The sequence below is a fragment of the Filicampus tigris genome, chromosome 5 (genome assembly GCF_054856515.1).
Source record: "Filicampus tigris isolate MCC_2025a chromosome 5, RoL_Ftig_1.0, whole genome shotgun sequence".
Lineage (NCBI taxonomy): Eukaryota > Metazoa > Chordata > Actinopteri > Syngnathiformes > Syngnathidae > Filicampus > Filicampus tigris.
Genome location: NC_141221.1, coordinates 7,103,291 through 7,118,974, shown reverse-complemented (window position 1 = coordinate 7,118,974; position 15,684 = coordinate 7,103,291). Strand labels below are relative to the sequence as shown.

Genomic DNA, 15,684 nt, shown 5'->3' with positions numbered 1-15,684 from the left:
AGAAAAGTAACATGGCCCTTTTGGATGATGAAATCACAACAAACACGAAAATCAGAGGTGTGCATTTTACTAAATTTTGCTGGTCCTTTATCCGTCAGAGGCCAGGGTACCCGTTCGTCAGTCCGTCATTTTTCGTGACGAGCTGAACTGTAACCATCAGTCTCTCGGTTGGTCTGTCAGAATTCCGTTGGTCCGTCAGTCGACCCCCCCCCACCAGAAACGAGTGTCCGCCAATGACGGACTAACGGTCCATCAGTTACGGAATGCCGGAGCGTCACTGACAGGAGCGGTTAGTGACGATTACATTGATGGATGAAAACCACCTTCCGTCATTCGTCACTCCTTCCTTTTAAAAAAGTGCCCCGTCATTCGTCAGCAAAACGATCGTCCAGGTCCGTCAGACTGACGCTTTGCCCACCTCTGACAAAGATTCCACACAAGTGTTTTCTTCTTATAGTCAATGAGCTTTTACCGTTTGGGCTGATAACTGTGTTTTATTGAAAGTTTAAGGGTGAAATAAAGAATTTATTTTATCATGTTTTTTTGCTCCCGCCCCATCAAAACACAAACACAATCCAAAAGCAAACATCCACTGCGTGTTGCAGAGTTGTCATATTAACAGAATACAAGCAGAGTTCATCTAGTGTTAACGGAATCAAGAAACATACTATCAAGAAACGGGTCAAGTGTTACAAGCATAAGGCCGTAAGGCTGACTTCTACTCGGGAGAAGGCTGCACGTATACAGTATCTCCTTCCTGTGTAAAATTAAATCTATCACGCAATAATATCGACTCTCTTCTAATTGAATTATAAAGATGAACAAACGACTTTAAGTTCCCTCATGAACTCCAATTTTCAGACAATCACTTTAAGTTTCGGAGCTCAAAAACCATTTCAGGACTTACTGTATGTTTAACACTGATATAGCCTGAATGAAATTAAACTGCTGAATACTGGTTCCACCACTAAATCAAATATAGTGTCACTATAAATTGTCAAATAAAAGTCAAAATAAGGTATGTGTACATTATTTTGACAAAAAGTATGACCTAAGCGAAGGCATCCTTCTGATAGTCACTATGTTGAGGAACACAAAGCAGTGTTGAGAAGGAAGTTTTTGGTTATTAAAGTGCTCCAACCCACCCACAAATAGCAGCAGTGCATATATACATAATGTGGTTCACCACATTCAAATCAATGGCTTGGAAAAGAAATAAAAATCACCAATTTTATAGACTAAGTAAAACATAAAAAATAAACCTCAGTAGTTACTTCAAACTTGACCTCTGGTTATGACAACATTTTAAAACAAGGAGCAGGGTCGGAAATGCAAAAATAAAAACAAACTAAAAGAATAGTCATGCTGATTATTGTCCATATTTTACATACATACAAACATGAAATTTCTAGGTGTGTGTTGTGTTTTTTTTTTTTTTTTTTTTTTTTTGTAAAGAATATATTTTGTAAACACTGTCTTCTGGTTTCCTTTCAATCCACATTTTGGCTCCAGTCTGTAGAATATTACTTTGAACAGCCCCTTGCATGGAAACGTTTTTTGGTTAGTACACTTCCACTCAGCCAACTTCAAAACCACACTAACGGAAGAAACTGCAAGTTGAGAAGATAAGTGGAAGCTCACGTGAGGTGACGGTTTATACATCATGGCTAATACAGACAAACCCAAGATCCATTACCTTGAAAAAGGAATATGAAGCAATGTCGTTTGTTAACAGAGGGATGTGAGGCCTTGGCGGGGGAATGGACAAAGCTAGCTCTGAATATAGCTTAAGGCATAACATGGGCAGCATTTGGGAAGATCTGGATTAACGATCCACACGTTGGGTTGAGCCTTTTTTTCCTTTAAAGCAAAGAAGGCGTTGAAGATTAAACGGCAACGGTGTGTTGTGAACGGTGGTGAAAGACTGTGGATGTGGTTCAGAAACCCTGCAGGAACTCCTGCAGCTGCCTTACGAGCTCCGTGTCCACAGTCTCCATGAGGCTGCTGAAGCTCTGATCCCCAAGAAGGGTTTGTTGGGCCTTCAGCTTCTCGTAGACAAACTGCTGGAGCGAGACACTGTGCACGGGGTCCTCCAGGGCCAACTGCAATACAACAAGACACAACTTTGGTTTTTTTCCATCTATCAGAGAGGAAAGTAGAGCCTTTGTATTTAACCTGAATTGAGTTTGGCTGCATGTTGCTGAAATGCTGCCTCCAAGAGTGACACTTAAATACTGTTGAATTAGTCAGTAGTGGCTGGGTAAGCAAAGCAGCATTGAGTTTTGTTTAATGCGCAGAGTAGCATGAGCTAACATCATTAGCGTCTAATAAGCAGCACTTTTTGATTGCTCCTCAAATTGACAATGTAGTGGCGGGGAGCATTTGTGTTTGGAGAAGTGTCCATCAGCCAAATACACCCGGTATAGTTCAGAAATCATTTTTTTAAATTAGTCAAACATTTGTTTATCAAGACGAATACAAAGTAATATAAAAATTTGGCATACATCAAAATAAATGGTTGAACAGAACAAAACCTGACCCCTGTCATGAAGTCAAAACAAATATCTGCAGACAGGATTAAAAACAGGTGACAGCTAATGCAAACAAGACATGTACAGTATTAACTTGTGTGCCATTTCTCACTTTGTCATTAATGCACACAGCCAAATGAAATTTATAATCTGGTACCAACACTATTGACTAACATTCCTGATCCTTCAGCAGGTCACAGACATCACCTGTGAACTGTTTTTAAATTGTGAACAAAATGCACATCTCTGAAACACTCAAGCTGGTTCAACTTTGAACACAATTTATAAAGTATTGCTTGGATCAGCAGTTCGCACATAACATGGACCATATTTCACAGTGATGAGCTGTGAAATGGCACAGTATCAGCTTCTTTTAACCAATGTGTTGAGGGGTTTTCTTCTGCCAGTTTGACCATAGACAATTTGTCATTCTGTGAGAATATGAACACAACGAGGTTATTTTTCAATGCACTGCATCCACTCGGCTCAGCTCTACTAAACTACTGATGGTTCCAAAGGCAAAAAAGGTACAAGCCACAAGTGTGCAGAGCCAATGTCATATGGGCATAAAGCACAGCTGGTCACTAGTCGGTCAAGTAACTTTGTCTTTGCTAATGCTAACTTTAACGTTAGCTTATCCTTTTGCTCTGCCTGAAGTATTAAACTCCAGTCACAACTTTTATTTATCTTAGATACCTTTATATATCTTTATTTACCACTTATGGAAAATTCTAATTATTTTCCAGGAAATACAAATTCCGTTTTTTTCACTATTTGCGACAGGGTTTAGTCTCTCCCCACAAATCCCGGGGGTTTATGCAAAGCAAAACTGCTTCACCAAAGTTGACGAATGGAGAACGCAAAGGAAGGTGTTTGCAGAACATTGTTGCTAGTGGCATTTTATTGGTAGTTGTGGAATTAATAAGTGTATGTCTGTCCAAAAGGCCCAAAAAGTAAATGACTAGTGGAATGAACTCTTTTGATGCTCAATGAAATGAAGTCTCACACGATTCACGTACATATCATGTGACTTTGGAGACCTAGTTATCCAGAGAATTTGGGCTAAAATCCAAATTGCACCACTTTTGGGGACTTGAACTTTGGAGGTTCCACTGTACGTTTGACTAATACTGTATTTGTGCCCTGCACGATGACTGGTTTTGTTCTTCGCCCCTGAACAAACTAATTATGGTGGTGGTGTTTCTTTGTCAGCCTACCCTTTGAAACCAAGTCAATGTACAGACCCATACAAACAGCGAGCGGCTCTCTTTAATCACCTAATCAGCCAAAGTTGTATTTGCCCTCACTGTAGACGTCCATAAACAGAGGGGGAAAGGGCATGAGCAGAATAATTTGGAGCCCTTGGAGAGTAACATTATTGTAAATGGAAACTCTTGGTCCCTTGCCAATCATGACACTTGTAGTGCTCATTATCTTGCTGCCATTACAGAGCAATCAAACTCCTGAAGAGTGGCTGCTCGAGTGTCATAATGAGAAAAGCATATAACCATCATAATTTACTGAGTGACTAGTGTGTACTCTGCTCTGTGTTTGAAAGCATGATGAGAGAATGTGTTGTGCGCTTACTGGTTGAAACATCAGGAATCATTTTGGGTTGAAATTACGGCAAGCTTCCTTAATATTTAATTTACATCAATGGCATTTAATCTTGCATAAATGACAACAAGAACATTTCTTTGATTTCTTTTTTATTCTGTCATGTGTAACTGCTGGAAAGAGTGAGCTATGAAAAGGCCCTTATTCCAGGCTGAATTGATGACAAAGTAATGCATTACTGTTTTAAAGTGCTTTTCAATGGAATGATAGCGGGTGTGAATTTTCGTGAAAGTGTTGAGCTAAATAATGCTACTCAGAGAACTTGTGCCAAGGTGGATGGCTTTGTGGATCAGTTTCCCAAATTTGACACCACTCTGTTCCTGTAGAGAGTTCAACTCGTTATGGCCCAATCAAAAGTGCTTCTTCTGGTGGCAGCCAGGAGGCGACTCCATTTTGTAGCAAGTGTTTAAAGATGATTTATCAACAATCAATTCCATACACCCGACAGAATTCTATGGATTATTATGCACATCCCAAGTAGCAACCTTCCGTCAATAGTGAGCCTAATTTGAACAGTTTTGTTTGGAAACGTGGCTTAAGTGAATGAGCAACTTCAAGCTCTTGTTGATAAGTTTTAGCTTGCTATCATTTGTTGGACACGCAGTCGCAGGCAACGTCGGCCAGAAAATGTTCTACTGTAGATTCAATCGCATTAAAGGTGTGGATAGGTCTTGAGTACAGCTTTGGCACTTAAGTTACACATCTTTCAATAAAGTAAAAAGTGATGATTCGTCATACCTACTGAACGCCTGAGTCACTTGTTTGCCGAAATGACAACGTAGAGGTACATTTCTACTCCAGTGTGTCAAACACGGGAAGGGATGGTTGAGATGAAACAAACAGATATGGGGGCAAGACTAACAAGCTCGAGCTAAAACGCAGAGAGAATACTGAGGGGACCTGCTGCACTAAGGCATTTGCCAATCACAGGAGTGGAATCTACTTATCTGGGGAAAACAAGCACAATCCGCTGTCGTCCCTGAGGAAAGACCGAGGCCAGAGATGAGCATGGCAGAAAGAAGAAGAAAAAAGACAAGCTGAGAAGAGATGCAAGTGTGAGATTGAGGGAAGGCAAGGTGAAAGATGAGAATAGCGAGGTGAGGGAAGGAATCATACACTAGTAAAGTAGAGGACTATTGTGTAAGAGGTTCGTAGAACTTGTACAATTTCCCCACTATTAGAAATGTCTTAGATCGATTACGGGGAATAGTAAAACAGTAATACTCAATTCATCAAATGGGGCTGCAGGTGAACTAATGGGTAGCGCATCTGCCTTACAGTTTGGTTCTTGGCTTGAATCTCGGCTCTGGCCTTCCTGTGTGGCTCAATAGTGTGGGCAAAGTTCCCCCAGTGACGTTACATACACAGAAATGACACCAAAAGTCAGATGGCCTTGACAATTGGCCAAAAATGTAATCAGTAAGTGACATTTGAGGAAGTCCTCCCACGAAACTCGAGATGTTACATTCAACAGACTAGGAGGACAATAAAAACCAGATCTCTTGCTGGTTGAGGGTGTGATTAAATTTCCTGTTAATCACCACACACATTTACCACGTGTCGTCAACACAGTGTGTGCGCTAGGGCAGATAGACGCTCACGTGAGTTAATGAGCTGTATGGCTGTCTGATTAATTCAAGCATAAACGAAGAAATGTTGCAGACAGCGTGGGGTTGACTGGATTACACGGCAGGCAGATTCCATTAGCTAATTTCTGACACGGCATCTGTGACCCCGGCCAGCCGCGAAGCCTCGGTCACAGCATGCTACGACTGCAACACAGTTCCTAAGTTGTCACATTTGATGAAAAGCAACATATCATCCACTGGTATCGATTCTCGACAGTTTGTCAACTCCTTTATGAAAGAAATTCGAAATATACGAGGTGTCACTCAAAGTGACTGACACGGGGGGGACTGACAGGAGGCGATTGAGCCTGAGCTCTGTAATGACTCAGTGAATTTCACTTTCATCTTTTTTTTCCAAGCACAGAATACGGGTCACAGTACATTTGTTGACATTTTGTGTTTTAACTCATTCACGGCCATTGACGAATTTGCTTGTCTTTTCACAGTTCAGCCATTCAATCCCAGGAATTTATTTATAGATTTTTTTTGAAAAATTCTAAACATTAGAGTAAAACAGGGTCTGAAAATGTCTGACAGTGAATGAGTTCATATTTTAAATCTCAAAGTGGGCCAAATTGTGACAGGATGGACTGGCAGGAAGTTAAACAGAACATAAACATGTTTTTTTGTGTGTGTGTGAGTAAAAGATAAATGTAGCAGAAAGATTGGACAAAGAAAAAGAGTCATGGTGAAGAAGAAATCAAAAGTGTTCTACCCTTTATGTGAAGTGGGTCTACAAGCAACAGTGAGTGGAGCGAAACATGCACAAGTGACACACAAAAACAATCTGCGTGGCAATACACAGCACAAATAATATGATAGAGGGTAACAAGTTGGACTGAAGAGAGGCTTGAGGACGAAGAGGACTGGAGGGATGACGGAAAAACAACCCCAATACCGAGTGGCCTCCAAGGCTTTGACAAAGTCAAAGACAAATGGGGTTGGATTGTTAGCAACGATAAATTAGATGGGGGTGTCGGGCGGGGGCCACACACAAAATGTTGACTTATTAGCAGATGAAAATAAAAAACATGAAGAGAGTACATTAGATAAATGGTAAACGTTCTGCATCTACACACGGTGTGTTCACAATACTTGTTCCTTAATAATCATCCTTTGACATTCATTAATAGATGGTTGGACAGTATCTAAATGTGAAGTTGTACACTGACATGACATTGATGAAAATATCCTGAGAGATCAATACAAACATTACCTTAAGTGACCACGTCTAGACTAATCGATGGCTGAGGTGAGACATGTAAGAAGGGCCAAACAGGACAAGATGGATTGTTCAACAGTGCACAAAAAGACTCCTCACTGATTATCAGGGCTTTCTTTTATAGTCTCTTGATTTAGTGGGAGGATTACAATTTGATTGCAGTCATTTGCTAAGGAAATGAGGCTGCACAAATTGGAATATGTCTTGCTAATAGGAATTGGTAGAGGGCGTAAATGTTGGTTAACAAACAAGGACTAGTGGAAGACTGTACTCTTTGAATGAGAAAACCATGGGTAGCCCATACATACACCAATGCGAAACCGTGACAAACTACATCTTGCAGAACGAGTATGAGACAGGTTCAAGTATTGATAAGACATTTTTGAATGAAAAGAACTGGAAATATATCTAAATTAAAGCAACATCACACGACTGTTTTTATTTTTTTAACTTGCTGCTGGCTTTGGTCAAATTCAAATCCTCAACAGGGTGACTTGTTTGGACTGAAAATGCACTCCGGAATACAAAATCAATAGTCAGCCTTTTTTTTTAGGGGGGGGGGGCGTTCACAAGGTGTCAACAAATGTATTTTAAGTACCGGTAAATGTTTCTTCGCTGCAACTATATTTGCTTGAGATGTAGCACACAATTTCACTCAACTTTCCCTTTCCAAGTACACACACCTATTAATTAGACGACAAGAAAAAAAAAGGCAATTTAAATCAGTCCTGTATTTCCATGTCTGACAAAGCCAGTGTGAAACACGGGGAGACTAACAACTTTTACTGCCAATTATTCAAGGTGGATGTTTTATTTAAATGACTCCCATCTGTTCTCAGCAAATCCCAATCAGTCATAAATTGTCTTGACGGTGTACCCTGACAAGCCCCTTATTCAGAGAACCACGAATATTTTATAAACCCTGGTGGAGTTTTAGACAAGTCGTAACTCCAATTACTTACTTCGAAGTCCTTTGGGCAAATAATCAGCCAGAGATTAGTTTGTACTGTAATGAGCCACGTGCGCCACATCGGTAATTTAGATGCATTAGGATCAATTTAACAACTGAATTGTCTGATCATATATTAATGACTCCCATTAGCTTAGTGAGACAAATCCCCACCATAAAGACGTAAAAAAAGAATAAGATCTGAAAGACAAGAGCACAGTGGAGGCAAAATGATTGCATTGCTTGGGGTAAAGCTCCCATGTTGAAATCTTACAGTGCATATGGCGGAAGGCAGTATCGATTACTCTTCATCCATACAGATAAGGTAGACTGAATAAGACAGTGGTGGGTGATGCAGAAGAAAAAAAAAAAAAAAAAGAAGAAAGGTACATCACACGGATGATGCCATTTGATATTGTGGTTCTGTATGAAAATGCAATTACGGGCATCATGAATACATAGTTAACTCTGAAGACGCAAACACACCAGCATACAGCGTTTGCAAAATGTGCTGCACCGTGTGGCAACTGACATGATCAAATGGTAATGGCGAGATGGGAACTCATTGAGATTGTTGCGCATTGCCTCTGGCAGCAGAATGGAGAATCTTTATATGTGCTGGGGTAGAATAGCAGTCACAGAGGTCTGTAATTCAAAAAAATCACATTATGCTAACACTGGCAGTCTGCTGAGATTGGGAGCAATAACAGAGCAAAATGCAAACGTCTTCATTACAAATGCCTTCTGTATCCCAGGGTGAATTCATAATGCACAAAAAGTCATTTCGTATGAGTATATATCTCCGCAGTAGTGACAGATGGGCTGAAGGAGGGTAATGGTTCATTAAGATAAGAATAAGAGGGGAAAAAACGCTAATGACCAAAAGAGTCATGAATAATCATATATCCATTGACTAAAAGCGTATTAACAAAAATCTGCATCTTCTAGCCAAACTGATATATTACCTTACGCAAAATCTGTACTCTATACGCTAACTCAGTGATTCCCAACCACATGATATTGTCATGTGTGTTTTGAGAAATTATCCAATTTCACATCAATGAAAAATTGAAAAATGAAAAAATTATATATATTTTTTCATAAATAATGTCAGTGTTCATCTACCTATGCCAGCACTTGAGTACTGTACTTGAGTACAGTGTTGTGTCATTACCGAACAACTCATTCAACCGAACCAATCTTTTAAGAGAAAATACCGAAGGGAATCACTCTATAAACTGATTCATTCTTTTCTCAGTTTAATTGAGCTCGGTCTTGAGCGTGTAGAAACAACCCCGCAAACGGAGCCACTCACGGGGCACGGCGACGGCTAAGCGCGGCGGGGCCACTGATGAGTCGGGGGGCTTCGTGGGGTTGTGCTCCGACATTCTGTCAAAACTCTGGACTATAAGCCGCTACTTTTTTCCTAGGTTTTGAACCATGCGGTTAGTATAACGGTGCAGCTATTCTGTGGATTTTTCTTCCACCGCTAGGATTTGATCCATTTCATTTACAAAAGTCAATTTGGAAGATGTGCTAAAGGGACAGTCTGACACCTCAGGCTTTTTAGAGCCATTTGATATTTATTCCACTCTGTTCACCCCGATGGTTAAATGCTCTTCTTACCTTAGGGAATTGAGCAAAAATGATTGCTTCATAAGTGCTGGGATATTATTTGGGTTTGGAAAGGTTTTCAGGGGATGTTTCATATCATCGATAAGTGTAAGACGAGTCCAAGATTTTTAAAAGTCAACCCTAAGAAAGGCTCTGTATTAATTTTCGATAAGATACAGATGAATCAAATAGGTAACTTTGAATGCAGTCTACAAGGATATCTGTAAAACAATGCTCATCCAAACGTGCCCTTAGCAAGGTACCCCTTGAAAATTCCCCACAAAGCACAATTTTACCATTAGTCTGAGTGAAAAGCTCCATTACAAATGTAAATTGCTCCTTTTTATGTCCACAAAATGGCTTTAAGTCCACTTAGTCTGTAGTCAGCAAAAGTGTTTTTCACTCCTTTGGGTCCACTTCCTAATTTTGGAATAAATAGCGCATTAATATGCATTTCTACTTGCAACTTCCAAAGTCCTGCAAAAGTTATTATGAGCTGCATGTGTTTGTGTGTGTCACATTTCCTATCAGAAGTTTCTTTTTCTGTATACAAAACCTAAATTGCTTCAGCGATACAGTTCTAAATAAACCAAATTCCTTTCTAGATAGACCCGGATCTAATATTTGAATAGTGTATTTTGACAGACACTTTTATTTAACTAACACAGCAATGCCTATGTATTATTTAGAATCAGCACAGTAGTGTAGTGCTTAGCAGGTTCCAATTGATTCAGGCCCTCCTGTCTGTGGAGTTGCATGTTCACCCCATGCTTGCGCCTCCACTATTCCAAAAACATGCATGTCAGGTTCATTGAAGACTCTGAATTGTACATAGGGGTAAATGTGGATATGAATGGATGTTTATCTATACTGTATTGTTCGGGCTGGATGATTATGGAAGAAGAAAAAAAAAAAAAAAAAAAAATCAAGATTTTGATTGTGATTGAAATCACGATGAATAAAACGTTTATTAATTGATTTCAGAACCAAATATTTAATCAACTACTAAGACTCAACTACTCAAAACTATCATCATACCCTCATGCCCATTCATCCCGTTGGAACATTTTATTCTTGATAGGGATGTCCCGATCATGTTTTGTAGGCACCTGAGTCAGAGTCTTTGATTTCAAGTACTGTATCTGCCGATACCGAGTCCCGAACCAATAAATCGCCAATACATTAAGAAAAAAGAGCGTGCATCCGATTTTGCTCAAATTAAAATAGAAATATACTTACGTCAATGTGTACATGGTTTATCTTGTTATACATATTCATATTATATGGACCATTGCACCAATTGCTTTTTGTAATACTCTCAAAATAAACTCAAAGTTATATATTTTTCCTCTTATTTTAAGCACTAAATTTGATGATACACACATTGAAACTCAAAATATGTATTGGTTGAACTTGGAACTTGTTTTATCATGTCAGTTTTTTGTACAGAAAATCTTACTGGATTTTTAGCATAAAATGAGCAAATGGAGGCACTGTAGCCATGACATTTTGTGCTAATTGAATGTTAACTTTAAAAAAAATACATATTGTGCCGGACGGTTTATAAAAATGTATTTTTATGTAATTGCCTGGGGACGCAAATGGCACTAATTTGGTTGAATGGCCTATGTAAGAATTACCATAGAATGAGGGATTCCTCTGTTTGATACATTTAATTTATCTAATGGTAAACAATACATTTCCATTGTTATTTATAGGCTTGCGCAGGCTAAAATGAAGGCCCCAAGCAGCTTCATAGTTTTTGGGCCACTGCGCGATTTCTCTCATCTATAAACGACACTATTGATTTATGACCTCATAAAATGCAACCAGTGGGGAATAAGCTTACTTGTCACTAAGTAATTAACACTTGTTAAACTTCTATTTGATGTTATGTTGTTTTGTCACAATCTGTCCATCGCGCTTCTCAAGCTCTCTCAACTTTTGGACGATGCGGTTTAGCGAGGAGGCTTATTTATGTTAGGCAAGGCAGACTTATCTTATCTTTGCCTCTCATTTCAAACAAGCTATGAAGACAAACACTATTCTGCCTCTGCCTGCAGGAGAGCTGTGCGCATCTGTGTGTGCGTCGGGAACACGCCGCGCCGTTCTGCACATTAATCGTTTTTCTTCAATTATAACGTAACGATCGAGAGAAACCAAAATCAAAATAGCGATTGCAATTTGGTTAATCGTCTAGCCCTAATAGGAATATAGTTTTTCTTAATTTATTGAGGTTAACATTTAAAATGAAGTAAAGTGTATTCATGATTTTGTTAAAAGGGCCACTTTCTCCGGGTTTTGACAAATGTCATTGTCATTTGGTGTGTGTGTGTGCGTGCGTGTGTGTGTGGGGGTGCGTGCGCATGTGTGCGGGGTTGTCAATCAAAATCGGAAATAGGATTTTGGGGGGGTGGGGGATTGAGATTTTGTTTTTTAAGGTCACATTGCCCAGCCCGAATGCAATGTAAAAGGTTTTATGAGGTGATAGAACAATGATCCACGGTCCCAATTACAAGCAATTTTACATGGTATTTTACACAAAAATACTCGACAGATCCCAAAGAGCATCAGCAACAGAAAGTCAAATTGTCCAATAAACTGTCAAAGGCAGGCTTTTCCCTCAAATTCTTCTCAAAGTGCATCGCACATACACATACACGTACACACTGACACCCACACACACAAGCGCACGCATTATCTAGCAGGGAGAGGTGCTACTTTTGAGTCTCCTCTATTCCCTGGAGCAAGAAGTCAGAGTCTGGGATGAGGTGATAAGTGCAATGGGAAGCACGTACATACACACTCACTTCCTGAGAAGAACAAATGGTTTGGGACCAGAAAACGAAAATACTACTGTACTTCCTCAACCAAACAGCAACAAAATTAACTTTGAATAGACACAGTTTTTTTTCCAGGGATTCATTTGAGGCATATACACAAACAACATTATTATGAAGCAGTATGTTTGCAAGGCGATGGGTGTTCATATTGCACAATGTAACAGTTGGGGGTTGAAGTGAAAGTCTAATCCTAGACTGCATGCATGTTCATATTTACAGCAACGGGTCTGTGTGTTCAGTTCTTATTTAAGGTGCTTATCAGTTCTCTTTCAACATCTAGGCTCACATTAGCTGACCCTATGCATGCTACCATGACTCATCTTGTAGGAGTTGAACTTGAAGTGATGACGCAGCACCGTGGCAGCTATTAAATCTCAAGATGGGTACTAAAGCCTGAATGCTAAACCAAATTCAAAACTTAGTTACTCCACAGGACCATAACTTTCAAAAGTATTGCAATACATAGAATACATTTCCTTTTTTCACTTTGGGAAAATTTACACATGACTTATTTGCTACTTTTAAAGCAACACTGTGCCCGGGGGTCTTTGAGGTGGTGGTGCTACCCGTGGCCATGGGCTGTCCTCTCAGTGTGGACGAGCTCCCCTTGGGTACTGTTTCCACATATGGCTTCTCTGTGCCTTGCCATGTCTCTTTTTAAGGTTATGTGTGTGTGTTTGTGTATGGGTGTGTGAGTGAGTGCAGGTGTGCTTGTGGATGTCTGCCTTTGTGTATACTGCGAGGGAGGGAGGGAAGGCGGGAGCGGGTCCTCTTTTTATGCTGTATTTTGACGCTTTTAATGTACAGCACTTTGAGTTGCATCCTATGTGTGAAAAGTGCTATATAAATAAAATTTGATTTGATATGTTTGATAAGTTTTTGTTGATTATGGCGGCGCCATGTTGACAAAAGCGGTAGTGTTTTGACAAAAGTCAACCACATTTCCCACACGTACCAGCGTGTAGTGTCGTGAAATGCTGAGCTATCGCTGGCATGCAAGTTGGACTGAATTACGTTTCTATTTCCAGTGGCTGTGTGAAAGATGAATAGCAATGAGGTAATGAGTCTAATTTTGTTTCAAGAATAATTTTGTTTTTTGGTTTGCTTTGGGGCTTCAGCCATGACGGCAGTAATAGCACGTAGATGGTCGAATCGACTTCCATCCTTACAGCGAAAGGAGGAAGTGAGTATGCCATAAAGCAATTCAGGACATTTGTATTTTCTTTGTGTGCCAGGGTTGCTCCCGTCCTCCTCAAAGCTGCTTAGTGCCAGTAAAAACGATACAGACCGAAGATCGGATTCTTGCCCAGTGCTGTTTTAATATTTTCAAAGGGATTGAATAACCATACATATACTTGCACTGAGAGTTATAACATAGTGGGTGCAGCTCAACTTCCCATAGCTGATTTCATGTTGTTCTTAAAAAAGCAGACTAAGTTGAGACTGACTCTAGAGCACATAAGTTGTTTTTTTTGCTTCAAGACGGGATAAACCAACAGTCAGTTCAACACATTGGATGTACATATTGATTTTTACGCCAACTTCTGATAAGCCAAAGTGGATATTAAATGTATAGGTAATAATATGTATGTACTGTATGCATGCGTCTCCCCCACCTGCCATTATACTGTTTTAGGCATTTTAGTAAAGAAAATGAAAATAAAATAAATACAAATAAAATAAAATCATACTATGGAGAGAACGGTGGATGGAAGAAAAGGTTTTAGAGTACTGTGCGTGTGTGTTGTTTGACTGACTAGTTTCTTCTTCTTGTCCTGCTCGGTCGGCGGCTCCTCATCGTCACTCAGCTTGGGCTCCTCAAAGTGGCTCATCAGCATGCAGCTGCAAACACAATAATATTCAACTTAATATTAATAACCATACATATACTTGTACTGCAATGGACCACTTCAGGACAGGCAGTATGCACTCGCACACAAATAATGGTGCTTGAAATTCATACTGTTTAATTCAATGCGGAGGGAAAACATAAGAAGCCTTCAGAGTCTGAGTTCTTGTAACTTTATTATGAAAAAATATATGGATGTCCCCATTTGATCTTACCTTTGATGATTTGGATGATAAGAGTTGCATTGTACTTAAGATCTAAATACAGTGGAAGTTCAGGCTACAATTGTTTATGAACAATTCGAGCTAGTTGAATGTCTCGTCAAATTATACAAATTGAGAAGAAAATAATTTCCACTCTACTTATTTTGGAGGGAAGTCTTGGAAATGCATCACAACCTGTAACTCTTAAAACTGGTGGTATAAGGCTTGGCATGTTGGTCGGCTTGTCATTGCTGTCGGCCATGTTAGCAAAAAAGATCCATGACACTTAACGCGTCATGCTTTTCAACGAGGATCGGAAGGGCAGCGAGCGACGGGGCAGCGGTCGCTTCACTCACCGCTTGAGGCCATCTTCCTCTCCACATGCAGATGAAGGCGTGCCACTTAAGGCGTTTCGCACATGTAGGTAGGCAGGCGCCATTGCGCTTACTGTATGTATACTTGCCTTTAAGACAGAGTTGGTGAGCTGCATGTTTTTTTTGTTGTTTTTTTTTTTTAAATACCAGTGTTTAAAAGCTTTGAGTTTCATTTTCCGTGGCACATCGAGAGGAAGAAAAGAGCAACATCGACAGCAGGGTGGAGGGAGCCTGCTCGAAGCTCAGAAATGAGTCTGGTGCTTCAGCGAGACAGCGGACACACATACTCAGAGGCAGATTTCACTTTCAAAGGACGATGGGATAGTCCCCTCCCACGTCAAGCTGATGTCCACAGGACATTTTCTCTTCAACTGATTGCCTCTGACAAAATTGTGTTCCCACCGCTGCCGCTCGCCCTCCCTCAGCCCATCCGTCACTACCCAGGACTAAAGGCGCGCACTTTCAACCTTGCGCTTATCGTGAGAGTGGGAGAGAGCTGCTGCCAGTCGTGGCTTAATGAAAGGATGAAGGGGATGGAAGTGAGTGTTCCATCACTGCATTTGAGGTGCATGCAAGGTTCTTCCATTCTTAAAACCTTTTTAGGGGAAAACGTGGCGTAAATAGACTCACCAGACCTCGTTTGAGCCAGCGTCAAATGATTAAGATGGAAAATTTGCAATACTTGAGAGCATTAAGATTGTGCCCTTCTGTCCAATGTTGCTGTTTCAGTGAATCATGCCATGGTTTCACTGCCATGGCATTTGGAGTTGATGGCAAATGAGAAATAATGCACGTCTCCTTTACGTTTTATTGAAGGTATCAATATAAGACTGGTTCGCTTTTGTCCATTCATA

At 40.1% G+C, this 15,684-nt stretch overlaps 1 protein-coding gene across 2 annotated transcripts in view; it reads right to left on the bottom strand.

The window, feature by feature from the left end:
- Nucleotides 1-474: 474 nt before the first annotated feature.
- ipo11 (importin 11) overlaps nt 475-15,684 on the bottom strand; it is a 94,374-nt gene continuing 79,164 nt past the window's right edge. Inside the window, exons 29-31 of one of the 2 annotated variants that reach the window (XR_015086711.1) lie at nt 14,162-14,246; nt 1,697-2,102; nt 475-1,610 (exon numbers count right to left, since the gene is read on the bottom strand). Coding sequence is in view for 1 of the 2 variants with exons in the window: in XM_086029748.1 (XP_085885874.1) it covers nt 1,938-2,102; nt 14,162-14,246 (250 nt within the window). In the remaining variant the exon portion in view is untranslated. Of the gene's footprint in view, nt 2,103-14,161; nt 14,247-15,684 lie in introns of both variants that reach the window. The other variant, XM_086029748.1, reaches the window with a different exon arrangement.